Below are 15,590 nucleotides of genomic sequence, written 5' to 3'. Positions count from 1 at the left end.
TTTCATGTTTTGATCGCAGATGCAAGCTACTTCTGCTTCATGAGCCTGAGCACGATCGGGTTCGGCGATATGGTTCCCGGTTCCTACCCCCGTCAAAACCTTTACGAGTCGAGGAACGTAACCATTTGGTTTTGCTCCTGCTACATAATGTCCGGAATGGCACTCACCGCGATGTGCTTCAACATCCTCCATGACGAGATCGTCCATAGACTCAGCCATCAGGTGGAAAAGCCGGAGCCGATGAAGGCCAGCCCGAGCGTGGACGAGCTTTCGACGGATCCTTTCGCGTTGACCTCGTGACAATTTCCGTCTGGCAACCTGTGCCACAGGAACGGCACCGACGAGAACGACATATGCGGAACAGAACCACCTACCAGTCTGTTCGCCCACGAGAACGAAATCAATATCTTGAAGGACTCTTTCAATCAGGTAGACGTCACTAGAGACTGCAAGCCGATCTTGAAGCTCGAGGATCACGTGCCGTCGATTCCTAGTGTTTACATGTTGCCGAAAGTCGACGAAGAGGCCGAGGAGAACACCGAGATGTAAAACTTTACCCTTTCTTGTAGCTCGAACAAGTATGCTTGATCTAGGTAACGATGTGAAAGGTAACCTGGCGGATAGAATGACCCTGGGTTAATAGGTATATACTGCACGTAACGCAAGATATATGTATGTTAAAAATAGTGGAATACTCGTTCTATTATTATAATGGTATAGCGCGCGCTTCGACGTATAGTAAAATCGATGAAACGTCATTCGATTGAATTCATCGTCGACGTTGATTGCAAGAACAATTTCAGTCGAACGTAGTTGCAGCATCCGATGCGTATCTTTTGACGAATTCGTCTTTCGGGCCGAAACTTCATGGGAAAAAAGGACTCTCGTCCTAGAAGGTTAAGGAATTTATGATTTCTCAATATTCGTCGAAATAATAGATATTCGACTAGCGATCGATCGACTGTTTTTCGCGTAGAGTTCTTTGCGACTGAACATTCGCCGCTCCGGAGAAACAATTTCAAGATACAAAAGCAATGTATTTCTCGCGAAATTCGAGAAACGCCGGCGCTCTCGAAGAAAGTACGCGAGTAGAATGTCGTTTCCGAGATTGACAAGAAAGAGTTTCTTTATTTTAGCGAGATGCGATTTTAATGAACATAGTTCGTTTACCAATGAATGTTAAACGAGACAATTTTACTTTTAGGTGAACTTGAGTTTTATGGTGTGGAGGGTATTACTTTGTATAATATAAATATAGCTAGCAAGTACATTTATTTCAGTCAAAAATGACGGTACCCGTGGAAACCGAGAGCTAAAAAAAAAAAGTCTTATGCATGCAGTGCTATTTTACTCATTTGGTACCGTGTCTGATAAGTCCAGTAATGGTACCATAGAAGATCCAGCAACAAGTAGGGCATCTTAAGGTGCACGAATTCTATCCTAAATGCTCTACGAATTCCCAGAACTGACTGCGAACGTTCCTGCGTTAATCCTTGGGCTTAATGAACATCGTTGCACGCATCACTTTTTTGTTTGGGATCGATGACGATACGTTTCTCAAAAGTGAGTTCAACAGCCATTGTAGTTACCTTTACTCGGAACTCGGAAACGGCATACTGACTTGCATAGAAACAGACTCACTGTTTTTACATGCCTACATACATACATTAAACTTGTAATTCCATATTTAAGCACTCACAAGAAAAAAGGAAACATTCTTACTTGTAATATAACCGAATGAATTTTTGCGTCTAGTCCGCGAGATGGAACATTTCAACGTAATAAAATGCGCGTACGTATGCGTATACACGTGTACCATTGTTTCTCATATTCTACACATCGATAATCCTCGTGCAAACGATTTTATTCAGATATTCTACCACTGCCGTAAACAAAAAAAAATAAAAGTATTACCTGCATGAATTTTAACGTATAAGTACCTATAAATCTAAATATCGTAACGAATGGATTTTTGTCGGAGATGGGACTTAAGTAAGCTTTTATACCAGTAATCTGTAAAAGTTCAATTTTTTAAGGAAACTTCAACTTTTGTACATATCTACTTTTATTATCGATTTCTACCGGAAACTTTTTATATTCTATAAAACTTTTAAAACAATTGTTTGTATTATAAGTTCGCGGATCGCGTAATAATAACTTGACCGATAATCAATTATACAATTATGGGAATGTAACGGGATTATTCCTAATATAAATATTCCACCGGGCCATCGACTAGACGCAGAAATTACCTGCGACAAACGAAATCACATTCCACTACTGTGCTCAAGAACAATAACTAAAATACTGTTAAAAAATAAGCACTAATCTTTAAGAATGTTGCATATGAAACTACCCCATATTGTTTAATATTGATATTTGTCATAGACTACGAGATTATGGAGTGCGTAATTGTATAGCCTGTTACAGTTAGCTGTAAAATACAGTTGTCCTCGTCGAGTACAATGCAGATCACATAAATTGCAGAGAATTTGCGTGACGTTCCTTTGTTAAATTGTAACAACACCATTGTAATTGATTCCCTGCAGTCGCACTTACGTGTACTTTTCGTTAACCCCTGCACGGCGTACCGTCTGACAACCGACAGCGGGACGGTACTAGGTAAAAAGCGGATAACTTGAGACGCCTTGCGACACTCGTCTGTTTGTAAACACGGATCCGAGTGAACCCTGAATCCGCCAGGCGTGGGTTAACTTTCCTTCTCTTCGTCAACAACTTTTCAAATACTATTTAGACGAAACGAAGAATGTTCGTTTAATTGCTGGTATTTTTACTACAGCAAAATCCAATAACAGACACCGTTCACGTAATGCAAACAGCAACTTATAAAGTTTTCATTCGCAATCGATAAACTTTATGAAATAAACGAACATTTTCGAAGCGATATTCGTTGAAAATTTGTTCGTATTACACAGAAATCGGACTGGAATATATTGCCAAATTCGGAGTAACACCTCGAAATATATGTCAATGAAAATATGACTTTTATACGTCAATTGTTTTTTTGTATGCTCGTTCTCATTCTTCGGCGACGCAATAAAAATTGGATACCAGCTATTCTATATTGAATTGAAACAAGTCTATCTCTTTATCAATAAAGGATAAATGACTATCCCGAAAACAGTTATTCTGCAATCCTGAAATATTGTGGCATCTGCTCGGTACGTCCGACGAAAAAAACCGTATGCAAGTAGTAGTGTTTTAGAAGTGACCTTTTTCTGTTTCCTGTAACATATCATAAGATGTAAGCGAACGAAATGCTGAGATCTTTTTGCATTAAAATGAAAAAGAGGAAGAAGAAGAAGAAGAAGAGGAAGAAAAAGACGAAATAGGTGACCGATGAACGATCGACGCAATCCCAATCTTTGGATCGCTGGCATCGGGGCCATTGGTTCCGGCTGTGCAGCAAAATTGGCAAGCGAGTTTCGTACGGTGTCTAATAACAATCGATATTAGCTTGAGCAGTTGCTAGAGTTATCGTTATCACTCCGTTGGTGATTCGGTGGAGGATCGTGGCCGGTAACCAAGACAAACTTTACTTTGGTACTTGCACCAGCCCATCCAGCCATCGATTCAGCCCAACTGACCGAGCAAACTTCCTCACACTCGTTCGATTCATTGTGAAAGGCCAAACGCGTTTCTAGGTGCCGACGCTTGGACAATTTATAGCGAGCCACGATTATAGTATCCCTGTCAAAAACTACTCCGTCGAACGAATTTTAGTATCTGTTAAAAAAAAAACTTTGTTCACCCATTCCATGTAAAAGGATTTTCGATCAACGACGATGGAGATATAGGGTAGCCCATTTGTTGGTTTCTTTTTAAAATTGTCGTAAGAGAAATTCGTTTAATATTTCTCAAAATTTAACGCTTTATTAAAAAGAGTAAACCTTCCGATTAATCACGAAAAATAATTTCAACGACGCAACACGTGCCACACCAGCCGTTAGTCATCCACTCACAATCAGTATGGTAATCGTGTGATCAATCGTTTTGAAAATGTGGCCACCTGGCTGTGGCCAATTGCGATTTTATGCAGTTGGACTTTGTTTTATGAGAAATTGTTAAGGACTGTCGTACTCTGTGTCGTACTCTGATGTCAAAACACGATTCAATCGCTTAAAGAAAATGTACATCGAGCTATTCACGAAATATAGCCGCAAACAATCGAAAATGTATTAAAAAATTGAGTCGATAAGATAGGCTGCTGCCAATTCAGTCGTGGTAATCATTTAAATGAAATTATTTTTCATAATTAATCGGGGTAGGTTTACTTTCTTTCATATAGCAAAAAACTTTGAAAAATATTAAGCGGTCTATTTTCACGGTAATTTTAAAACGAAACCAACTAGAAAACCTCATAGAATAAAATGATCGTTTTCAGAGAAAGTAGAATGTTAATCTAGAAGTATATTTCCTTTTCTGCAAATTATTAAATAAAAAAATTAAATACTAATTTGACGAAACATTTTCTTCTTCTGGGGTCAATGTAATTTTTCTGTAACTATCATTTGTTTAGTAACCCTTTGTTTGTGACACTGTGACTTATAATCTACTGTTCTACAGTAGTAATAACAACGCTATTTTTACATACATTAGCGCAAAGCAAAACGATATAAAAAAATGAATTCTAGGTTAAAAATGCTCAAGGGTTGGAGAAAAAAAATATTGTTTTTTATCATTCTCACATCCAAGTGAAATTAATTCTTTTCTTTACATATCGTCGACTGTCCTTTCTATTTATTTAATCTACATAAGACATAAATCTTTCTTTTTTATACTTGTGCAAATAATTGGTTATCGTACAAAACAATTTTAATTTGGAATATTCCACCGGGGGTAGTAATTTCATCCTACACACGATTATTTTGCTAAATAAATTTAAAGTATTCAAGAGTCATTCTAAACAAGATGTGGCTTATTTATTTACTTATTCTCGGTTTATTTATGAGCTCATAAATATAGCTTGATATAGATATATAGCTTAAAATAAGTACAATTCCTTCTAATAATTTGTATGAACTGGAAATACCAGGGTAAAATCAGCTCAAGCAATTGAGATTACACTGTCGGCACAGAACTTCGTTGAATTTGTTCAGTGAACCAAAATTTTTTACCCGAAACAATTCGGAGCAACCAATGAAATCGTGAAACTGCAGACGGTTTGGTAGGAAGGAAGTAAAGTGAGCACAGCTATCGAAGTAATATAGTAAAAGAAAGTTTATAGTCCGACGTACTCGTTTATAGATCGCATAAAATTTGATATCAGATCGTAGGGAATATGTTTTACAAGCTTCGTTACATTACTTCAGTTTTAACGATAGGATCGATGGCGTGCGCTTCTCTGCTGCTTCAAGATGTTATACGGTCGAACGTATTGAAAAAAATCGTAAACATCCCTCATTCGAATAAACAATCTTCTCGTTCTTAAATTGCTACAAATACAAAGAACGAATTATTTTATTGCATATTATATATAGAGGTCGTTTTAGCCGATCATAAAGCAATTCTTCATCTTGGCATATTAGAATAACGAATTTATGAAAACTATATTATGAGTCAAAATGACCCTACATTCGTTTGTAGGGTGCAGAGACACGTGCATCATTAAAAAGGAAGTTTTCAAGGTGTCGAAAGTCATTGAAGGTAAATGCAAAATCAATACTAGAAGTCAATGACAAACAGAACTGTAGAGACGAACAAATTTCATTTCTATGTCAATTGTGTCTTAATTTGAGTTTACTACTACTACTACTACTACATATTGACCTCTGACCTCTTGCATTATCAAAGTGATTTGAAATTGTGTTCGAAAATAGTTAATTTCGTTGAAAAATGTACATCCTTCGTGTTCTTACCTTAACTATCTACAAATTCTAAATTCAATTCTACATATTAATTATATAAGAACTGTGCTCCTTTATTTGTACGATATCTTGTCTCGATTAGTTCTCTCACACACCAATATCGTTGATTTAACCCCTTGCCCTACGATTTAAGTTTTAATAACGTGTATCGCAAACAACAAGGTCGGTCACGCGCCGAGTCTTTTCACGGTTACTCGAAACGTCTGAAGTTGTGCAAATCGCACACGCTTACGGAATATAAATACAGTTAATATTCGGACACTTTTCAAAACGCAATAACTTTTTTAGAACTGGACTAAACAACTTGAATTCTTATTAGATGATAAAGCGATGAGTCTACTATGCCATAACTAGAATGCTTTTTTTAACTCTTTTATCTAAGCCTATAACGAAAGTTTAAAAAATGTGTTTTATAGATCTCGATAAGTTATATCCATGTTAAAATTTTCACCGAAATCGGTTAACCTTCGTATGAGCTGTAAACAATTAAAGATTAGCACGCGTCAAGCTGGTTCCTGCACCACCTCCTTTAGCTACTGATAAAACAATTAAATGACGAAAAACAAAAAAACCCAACGCACGTATCCCTTATTCCAACACGAGCCTAATTAGTTATGTTTATATTTGGCCCGACTGACGTACCACGACTTTCATTTCTGGCCCGATTATCTTACCACGTCTCTCAGACGTGATAATCATTTGTGGCTCGATTATCTGACCACGTCTCTCAGACGTGATAATCATTTGTGGCTCGATTATCTGACCACGTCTCTCAGACGTGGTTGAGGGGCAAAGGGTTAAATGTTCAAATATCTTTGCCCACTCTTTTATCTTTTTGTTTTATATTAGCCTAAATTTGTTCGGTTAAATGATGCCTGATTGTTGGTTCATAAATCTGAACCAACAATCCACAGCAGACCTACACAATTTTGGAGCTTCGTTCTGAATTTCAATAATATCTCCTCTTATGGCTCACTATGAAACTTCAACAATTCCCAAGCGAATAATCAATCTATTCTAATGGACTTTTGCTAATTACTTTAGCTTGATATATGTACGTACGTGACGATAGCAACTCATTGGACTTCAAATATGCACATTGTATTAATGTATGAAATATCTCTATCAATGTCGGTAAAATTGATAACCATGTCGAGTCCCTTGATAGAAACATTAATGCAGATAGCGACGAGATACTGTCTGTAGTTTTCAAATCTGTAAATTCGTTGTGTCTCGATATTGCATTTTTCACAGTACAATTGGGGCAAGTTCATGCTATAAAAAAATGCTTATATAACTAAAGTGACTTTATACTTAATTTCTATTTTTTTTAAATCCAATTATTGTTTTTTGAACTGATGTCTTCAACTCTTATTAGTTAATTTATTTATTAACGAGATCACCTTGATAACAATTGATGCGAAAAAGAGAGATACTACAATTCATAAAACATCGCTTGACATTACTAAATATCACGTTATATGTCACAATCATAACGAATGTAATATTAATAAATACAATATTTTTTCTATCATTAACAAATTACATTAAGGCATTTATTTTTACTGGGCCTACGAACATTGCAGATTTCGCCATTACACCACAAAATATTTTTCTAGTTCAATCCGAAGTAAAATATGATTTCACTGCCATCATTTTTCCTATTTAACATAAAAGAAATAAATTTAAATTTTAGAATAAAACTTATCGCGTCATCCCTTTTGAATATAATAAAAAAACTTATGATTGCAAATAGATGTACTATTTAATAAGGTGCGTCAACAAATTCTATTAATTGTTCAGCGTATCATACTTATTATATGCACGAAGAGGCACATTTCGAATTGCGATTTATTTCTACCCAAAAATAAAATAATCGTGTACGTACTCTTTTTAACTCTGTTTAAACAGAATACAAATACATTTTAGTCGTACAGCTACGATTCTTACAAAAATACACGGTGCTGAACAACACAGAATATTTCAATATATGAGCAAGTTTCCTTTAAAAATGACAAAAGTCAAAGAAATTCATTGCGTCACTGTGATTAGTTTCAATGCTACTTTACAAAGGCGATAATAGAATTATGAATACAGAAATAGAGGTTCCATGCTCACGAGAACAGGCACGAAAGAATGATTTTTTCTATGAAATGATTGTACGATAGCATCGTGTTCAGGTCCAGCCTGTATTCCCATTGCAGACTCTGTCACTTTGAGATTTCTTATTTCATAAGATTTTCTTCCCACATATCTCTTGACCTCGCATCCTTACGTTCTGGTTTCTTCCCCTATACCTCGGGGAAATATAACCAAGTTCAAAGCACTCGTCGGCTGCCACAAAACTTTAACGTAACAATTTTGCGAGGAAAGTGTCCAGCGGGATTCTAATTTATAGATCTTCGCTTTCGAAACAAACAGGAAAATCTCCACTCCATGTCCAACAATCTAGCCGACTTAATAAATCCGCTTTGCTGTTTGCAGTTTCCGCTTGAAATATTGTATAATTTTTATCGTGAATCGCCTTCCCCACTTAATCTATCTATCTATAATCCAAATTTCCATTAAATTGTTGCCATTTTTCTAACATAAACTTACATTCCTTTTCAATGTCAGAACGAAAATTGCATGTAACATATCCGGTAAATTTATTGTATTCTATTATACCTGATCCCAATACATGTTTTCATTAACTTGCTAATTTACCTTCACTTCGCTGATGAACACGGCCATGTTCTCTCGCAAATAAAAGAAACGCAATACAAAATGTGGAAGGATTGCTCGAGCGATTGTTCAAAGAAAATATTAGACGGAAAGGATATTCGAGGAGATGGGAGAAATAATTTTACGCCGATTGAATTTTCACGATTATATCGAATTGGCGGGATTTGCTTCTACCGTCCTTCCGTTGCTGCGTATCCTATTGTATAAGACATAAGAAATCGCGGCGGGCATACTGCACTCGAACGTGAATCAACATTCTGCTGAATGTAACTAATTGTTAAGCACTCCAGGATAACCACGTATTATTAATCGGTAAACGATCGACAGATAGTAATCATTATTAACGGGTCGTGAACAGACATTGATATTCGTATCGGACAAAGCGTTGCTGAACTTTTCTAATAATACCTTGTATATAACATTGAACGTTGTATAATATTAACGATAGACAATGTAACATTTAATGTTAGAGAAATACTGTCGACACATTAGGGCTAAATTTCTATTTTCACTCTCAACCATTTTTGTCTAAAGTAAAGTCGCGTGGGACTTGCGTAAATACGTGCTATCAAAGTTTCTCACAGACTGATCGTAGTTTATCAACGTTCTGAAAGAAACACTTTCGTGCACTTTATATAGGATTCACTATAGTATAATATTACACGTTCCATTGAATGTAAATCTTTGTACAGAAGGATCGATGTCTCGAATCAAATGACATTGCTAATGTCTCTGTTTATTTGCGTTTTCGTTCAAATCGATTTCACTCAACATATTATATATGTGCGTGTGCGATTAATGAAATTTTATGTCAATGTTTCACACATCGATGGCAGATATCGTGATGCATTTCTCTCGAAATTCGTAGAAGCTAATATGAATACACGAATAATTAGACACGGATTAATTAAGGGTATTGTTAAACGAAACGATTGAAATTTTCATTCATTAACGTTGATGTTTTTTCACGCATTCATCCGCAAAAACAGTTTCCTAGCAAAAGAAAGAAAATTGAATGTCGTAAATGGTACACACCAGAACCTATGTTGTAAATTATCGTTTCTATTATAAAAAGCACTCTCTCTAAGTCGCGTTTAAACTTCGCTACGTTCTCTTAAAATACGAGATGTTTGAATGGAGAATTACGCCGATCTTAAGAACGTTAGGCTAAGAACGATAACAATAATAATGTTCACAGTTCCCTGTACCCTTACTATCATTAATAAATCATCTCAGATATTTGTACAAATTGAACGAGTTTAAGAAAATGACGAAAGAAGAAAAGACGAGAACAAATATTTCTTTCGGGCTTCTCGCACATCGTCGATTAAAATGAGTTTCTTGAATAATGGCGGCAGAGTGTCATACATACTTATAAGATATAACGCACGCCGAGTTGTGCAATTTTGTTCATTTATGAAAATACCTGTTTCCATTCGTTATCTCCGTATGTAATACGTGTCGCTCAGTCTCTCAACTTTTTCCGAAAAATCGTTGCGTCTGAAATTCGAAGCGTTCTCACATTTTTCCACTAAATCGCTTATATCGGCGCCCAATTTTTGTAATGGCGGTACATGTAAATTGGCGAAAGAGTATGTGTGAAAGCGAATGAAAACGAGAGGTAAAGAGAGAGAGAGAGAGAGAGAGAGAGAGAGAGAGAGCGAGAACATTTGGAAACTACAAAACAGTGATTCCAGTTGGTATCGTGTAAGTGATTATAAACATCAATTAATAATTTGTAAATAGTTAAGAAAGTCAGCGATATGGGAGAGCATTCGACGTCACTGTAAATATACAAGAAACGAATTGCTGAGTACTATACGTCTGTATAATCGTTTGTCGAACAATGTATCTTATATTACAGAATAATAAAAGAAAACTGACTTATCAAACCTTTGGTTTCTTAAATTTTTATATTCCCTATGTACATATTAAGTGTAATTTCGGTGAAATACAATTATACATAGTACACGAGACAAATCGATACATGGACACTTGACACTTTTAGTAGTACGAACGACGAACACACACATATACTCGAAATTTCACATTTCGCTAACCAACTCTAGAAATGTTTAAAACGTTAAAATACCTACAATTTTTGAGCATGTATTTGTATTAATCAATTTTTGAGGAGAAGGAATATTAGTATACCGTCCACGCGCTTAAAGCACAAAGAATAGTTAACATTAAAGTTAGATTTCTCAAAGACTAAGGATGATGGAGCAGAACGAATTCCGCTTCAATTTAAATTAAACGCTTCAAAATACATAAGACTCGCTTAATTGAAACAAGCGTATGATATAATCGAAGAATACGCATTTTATTAAACGCCATTCAAATAAAAATTAGAAAATGATTTTTGTCTAACAGTAAGCAATATTATATTACATTGTAATCATAGGAAATTGTTTCATTGTGTAAAATTAAGTGTAAAATTAGTGTAAAGCGAGTGTAAAATTACATTCTTTTTTGCATTTGAAATCATTTGAACAATTACAAATGTCGCTATATATACGAAATAAATTCGTGTTGACTCGCAAAATTATTTACAAGAAAAATCCCTATTATGGTTAAGAAAATACTACGTTAAACACGTTGTATGTTTTGTTTCCCATCAAACGTTCCTGTAGAATTTGATAACTACATTACGTAAATTTTGGTACAATATATATAGTATACAGTATATAGTATATAGTATATATACGTGTAACGTATTTTAAAACGTTCTGTCGTTAAAAAACTTAGTGTCTTTAGAAATATTCGCTTTTCAAATATTCGTGAAGTGTAAAAATAAATCTATTGACAATTAATATGCATGGAATTCAGCATAACGAAATAACACAATAATCAAGAGTAACGAAATTGTGATACATCCATAGATTGTGTTATGCAGCCATAGTCAGAACGCGAACAATAATATAATATAAGAAACAGAGGCTGACCTTTCTCTAATTAGGAATGCAATGATACCCATTCTTAAAAACAAGTACACAACATTAAATCTGTTAACTCGTCAAAATTTAAAAGAGAATTCCAATACTTGCTATAACGGATGTTTGAACACCTTTTTGTAAAGAAGACAACTCTACTAAAAGATCAATGCGAACTCGCTTATGCAAATCGCTGTCTTAGAATTTTTATAGCTAACAGAAATTCTGAATTGTTTAACATAACATTTATAAATGTTATATGAACAGATCCTCGAAAAGCAATTGAAAAACAAGACATTTTTCAATTATTATTTTTAAATAATCTGTCTTACAATAAATATGAGAACAGCTAACAATTAATGAAAATCGTAAAGATATGAAAGTCATAAAGTTAAAACGTTAATAAATTGATAATAATGGAAATACACTTCTATATCCTCATCTTCTAACAAAACCACGTACGAGTAACGTTACAAATCGTCATGATAATGTCATTTTCGTGCAAATTCAATTAATGTTTGAGCTATAATTATTATTCAAACTACATATATTTGTAACAATTGCAAGTATAATTTGCAATGTAGAAATTACAGAAAAATTGGCAGTAATGTGAACATAGCATCGAATACATGAAAGAAAGAAAGAAACTGCACATTGTTCTATGTACATATAAATATATTATGTTCTGAAACATAATCAAATAAAATTATAAACAGTGATTCAAATGATCCAATTTAATTCTTAAGTTACGAAAACGTTCTATACTAATATTTTGCATAGGCGTCAGCATTTAATAATAAACAAAAATATTGTAGAATTTTTCGAAATTTTTTAATTTTTCCCTTTAGACCGACAAAGAGGAGTAACTGTTTATAATGAAAAAGCAAATTTTCCAATATGTTATTTTTATATTTCATCGCTTATTTAATTTTACCATGAACAAGAATCTTGAATTCCCATTTTTTTTATTGAACTGTGCCAATAAAATGCTGACATAACAGTGTGTGTACTGATCAAACAAGGTTCCTGTAAATACATTATTCATAAAATGTAAAATTATGTAACATAATAACAATATATACAAAATAAAATATAACGTAAGATATATAACATAATAATGATGTAATATAAAATATAATATAAGGTTGTTATAAATCGTTCTATCATATAATAACTTCGAGAACATGATATTTATTATATAAATTTTTCAAAATCGTTTTGAAAAATACAGGAATCGGAATTTCGCTAAATATTGTTGTTGCTTTACTTCGAGGAAAAAGATATGGATAATATTAGCAGTTGGTATCTGTTTTCATGGATTTTCAATTATCTTCAACAAATAACAAGAGTTACTTATCGATACTAAAAATTTACTCCGAATCTGCAATATTTGCGAAATCTCCAGTAGAGAGCGCAGGTGTTTGATCAGGCCGGCGCTCAGGAGAGACGGAAGAACATATGTTTAAGTAGTGGCGCATGCGCAATCATTGCTTCCGCGACGTACCTAGCCATCTTTCCAGACAAGCAAAAGTGATTGTTTTCAGCTTTAGTCTTATTTAACGGAACTTTTATTAATGTCAGAGCCACAGTCCGCGCTTCTACTACGAAAACAATTAGCAGGTACCCAGTAAAAAGAGTATAAGTGTTAAGTGTAATCCGTGCAACGCATTCGAGCTCGACGAAAAGCCGGAACCGTTTTCATACTCCAAACTCGTGCGACCTCCTCACCGCCGTGTCTCGACCTTCAAGATCGCTTTGTGAACATTTTTTCTATCACGATATCAGTTTTATCGAAACCTCTGCAACCGTATCTGGCCGCCTCTTCGATCTTTCGTTATCTCACAGTGGCCCTGCGCCCGATTAGGGCGTGAAAATCAATACGGCTACGGAACCGTCGTGTACCTCCCATGAATAACTTTAACCTAGCATTCGAAATCGTGTTTGTCCCTAACAATATCCTTACGCGATATAAGTCGTTTTCGCTTATAATTTTCATGCATGACGAAGGCCGTTTTCACTGTTACCAAAAATAATTACAGGCTATGTTATTTATAGCATTTCGTACGTCACACCGTGGACGACGCGATTTCGACTAAAAAAAAAAGAAAAAAAAAACGACAGAAAACCATGCCGTGCAACGACCACCGAAGGTCAGCCTCCTTCAACCCGTAGTCTATTACTTTTGACGCGCGATCGACGCGAAAAAATATTTGAAATTATTACACATCTATTTTCTCTTAAATTGGTTTGTATGATTTACGATTAAAAAAATTTTTCAAATTACACACACAAATTTTTATATATAATATTGAGTCAACGCTGACTCACCACTATTAACTTGCGTGTATTTGACGGTTATTTAGTAAAGTTCGATTTGACCTCATAACCTGTACCAACGAATAAGAGAAGTGTTACAATTTCGTTTTCTATAAATATCGTATAGATTTATGTTAACAGTGTACTTCTAATGTATAACTGATTGTATTATGTTTTTTTTTTTAATGAAGGAATACTTTTGGGGCTTTTGAACTGTATAAGTTACTGTACTTATACTTTTAGAATTGGTATAACACTATATAAATGTATTAAGAAAAAATTTCATCTGTACTTTCTTTTGTTTCCTAGAACTAAATAAAAACCCAGTAGAAGGGTTTTCAGCAGGCCTCATAGATGACAATGACATATATCAGTGGGAAGTACTCATTATTGGTCCACCAGATACATTATAGTAAGACTATATTTTTATAATATTGATAATTGCATACTTATGATTCTATACATAACCATTTTTACATATCTTTTCATCCTTTAGTGAAGGTGGATTCTTCAAAGCACACTTAGAATTTCCAAAAGAGTATCCACTTAGGCCACCCAGAATGAAATTTATAACAGAAATATGGCATCCAAACAGTAAGTTTTATTTCTGCAGTCTTGAAATATGAATTATAAAATGAAAATATATATTATTATAATGATATTATTCCCTATTTGTAGTCGAGAAGAACGGTAACGTCTGCATATCGATTTTACATGAACCTGGAGATGACAAGTGGGGCTATGAAAAAGCTTCGGAACGGTGGTTACCAGTTCACACAGTTGAGACTATTCTCATAAGTGTTATTAGCATGCTTGCAGATCCTAATGATGAAAGTCCTGCTAATGTGGATGCTGCCGTAAGTAGACTGCGCATTAATGAAAATTCGTACAATGAAATAATATTGAAATGTTGTTAACAATAAAAAATATCTTATTACAGAAAGAATGGAGGGAAAGTTATACAGAATTCAAGAGAAAGGTGGCAAGGTGTGTCAGAAAAAGCCAAGAGGAGTGTTTGTAGAAGATGAACAAATATTCAAATGGAAAGACTTATTTAATTCTGGTAAGTCTATTGAAATATATGAAATATTTGAACTAAATATTGTTTATTTATAATTTTATATATATATATATATGTATCTACAGGGAAGCCGTAAGCACTGTAAGAAAGAAACCGATGCTCAGCATTAAGCTAAATGAATCACAGTGCCACTAAAAACGGATAAAGCCTGACCCATCCTTATACAAAGCGAGGGAAAGAGAGCATGTGTGAAAATAGAAGATAAGTTCACACACCTCTATCAAGTTTATACCACCGCCACTGACGTACCATCCATTGATGCGAAGAACATAAAGGAAATACATGCAGCTCACCTTTTACATAATAATAAACAGCTAAAAAAACTAATTTACACATATACATGAAGCAAAAAATCATCTGTACGATTATTACCTTAATATTGATAGATATAAATTTAACTTCCTTGTCCCTCCTGCTCAAGAGCTAGCCCAACCCATTACATCTAAAAAGTCTCGTAATTTAAAATGTTTATGTTTATCATCATTGAATAATAATTCCTTAGTGTCGTTTCGTATTTTCTTACTTTCGTAAATATATATAAATAAATTTTTGTAAAATCAACTACACGGTACATATATGCTACAATCGTTAATGTAATGCCAGTAAAAATGAAATCGAAATATATGTGAATCAACAGTGACACTGAAG

General features: G+C 34.4%; 3 protein-coding genes across 5 annotated transcripts in view; all 3 read left to right on the top strand.

The window, feature by feature from the left end:
• Positions 1-302, top strand: part of LOC117220831 (potassium channel subfamily K member 6) — a 1,018,768-nt gene extending 1,018,466 nt beyond the window's left edge. For both annotated transcript variants that reach the window (XM_076528337.1, XM_076528335.1), the window contains one exon: positions 20-302. In XM_076528337.1, the coding sequence (XP_076384452.1) occupies positions 20-300 (281 nt within the window). In that variant the 3' untranslated portion in view covers positions 301-302. The remainder of the gene's footprint in view (positions 1-19) is intronic.
• LOC143263803 (uncharacterized) lies at positions 301-10,504 on the top strand (the record flags this gene model as incomplete). The annotated part of the gene is made up of 1 exon (XM_076528551.1): positions 301-10,504. A coding segment is annotated over one exon (249 nt), but the record flags the coding sequence as incomplete, so codon positions are not given.
• Positions 10,505-13,004: 2,500 nt separating this feature from the next.
• Ube2g1 (ubiquitin-conjugating enzyme E2G 1) lies at positions 13,005-15,279 on the top strand. Of its 2 annotated transcripts, none has more exons than XM_033479219.2 (6): positions 13,005-13,165; positions 14,171-14,273; positions 14,358-14,455; positions 14,540-14,718; positions 14,802-14,924; positions 15,008-15,279. In XM_033479219.2, the coding sequence occupies exons 1-5, from the start codon at positions 13,120-13,122 to the stop codon at positions 14,880-14,882; spliced, it is 507 nt and encodes a 168-aa protein (XP_033335110.1). In that variant the 5' UTR covers positions 13,005-13,119; the 3' UTR covers positions 14,883-14,924; positions 15,008-15,279. The 2 variants fall into 2 exon arrangements, with proteins under 2 accessions (XP_033335110.1, XP_033335184.1); XM_033479293.2 differs by lacking the exon at positions 13,005-13,165 and adding an exon at positions 13,298-13,790.
• The last annotated feature ends 311 nt before the right edge of the window (positions 15,280-15,590 follow it).

This window comes from Megalopta genalis, chromosome 1 (genome assembly GCF_051020955.1).
Source record: "Megalopta genalis isolate 19385.01 chromosome 1, iyMegGena1_principal, whole genome shotgun sequence".
NCBI classification, from domain to species: domain Eukaryota; kingdom Metazoa; phylum Arthropoda; class Insecta; order Hymenoptera; family Halictidae; genus Megalopta; species Megalopta genalis.
This window is presented reverse-complemented; position numbering and strand designations above follow the sequence as displayed.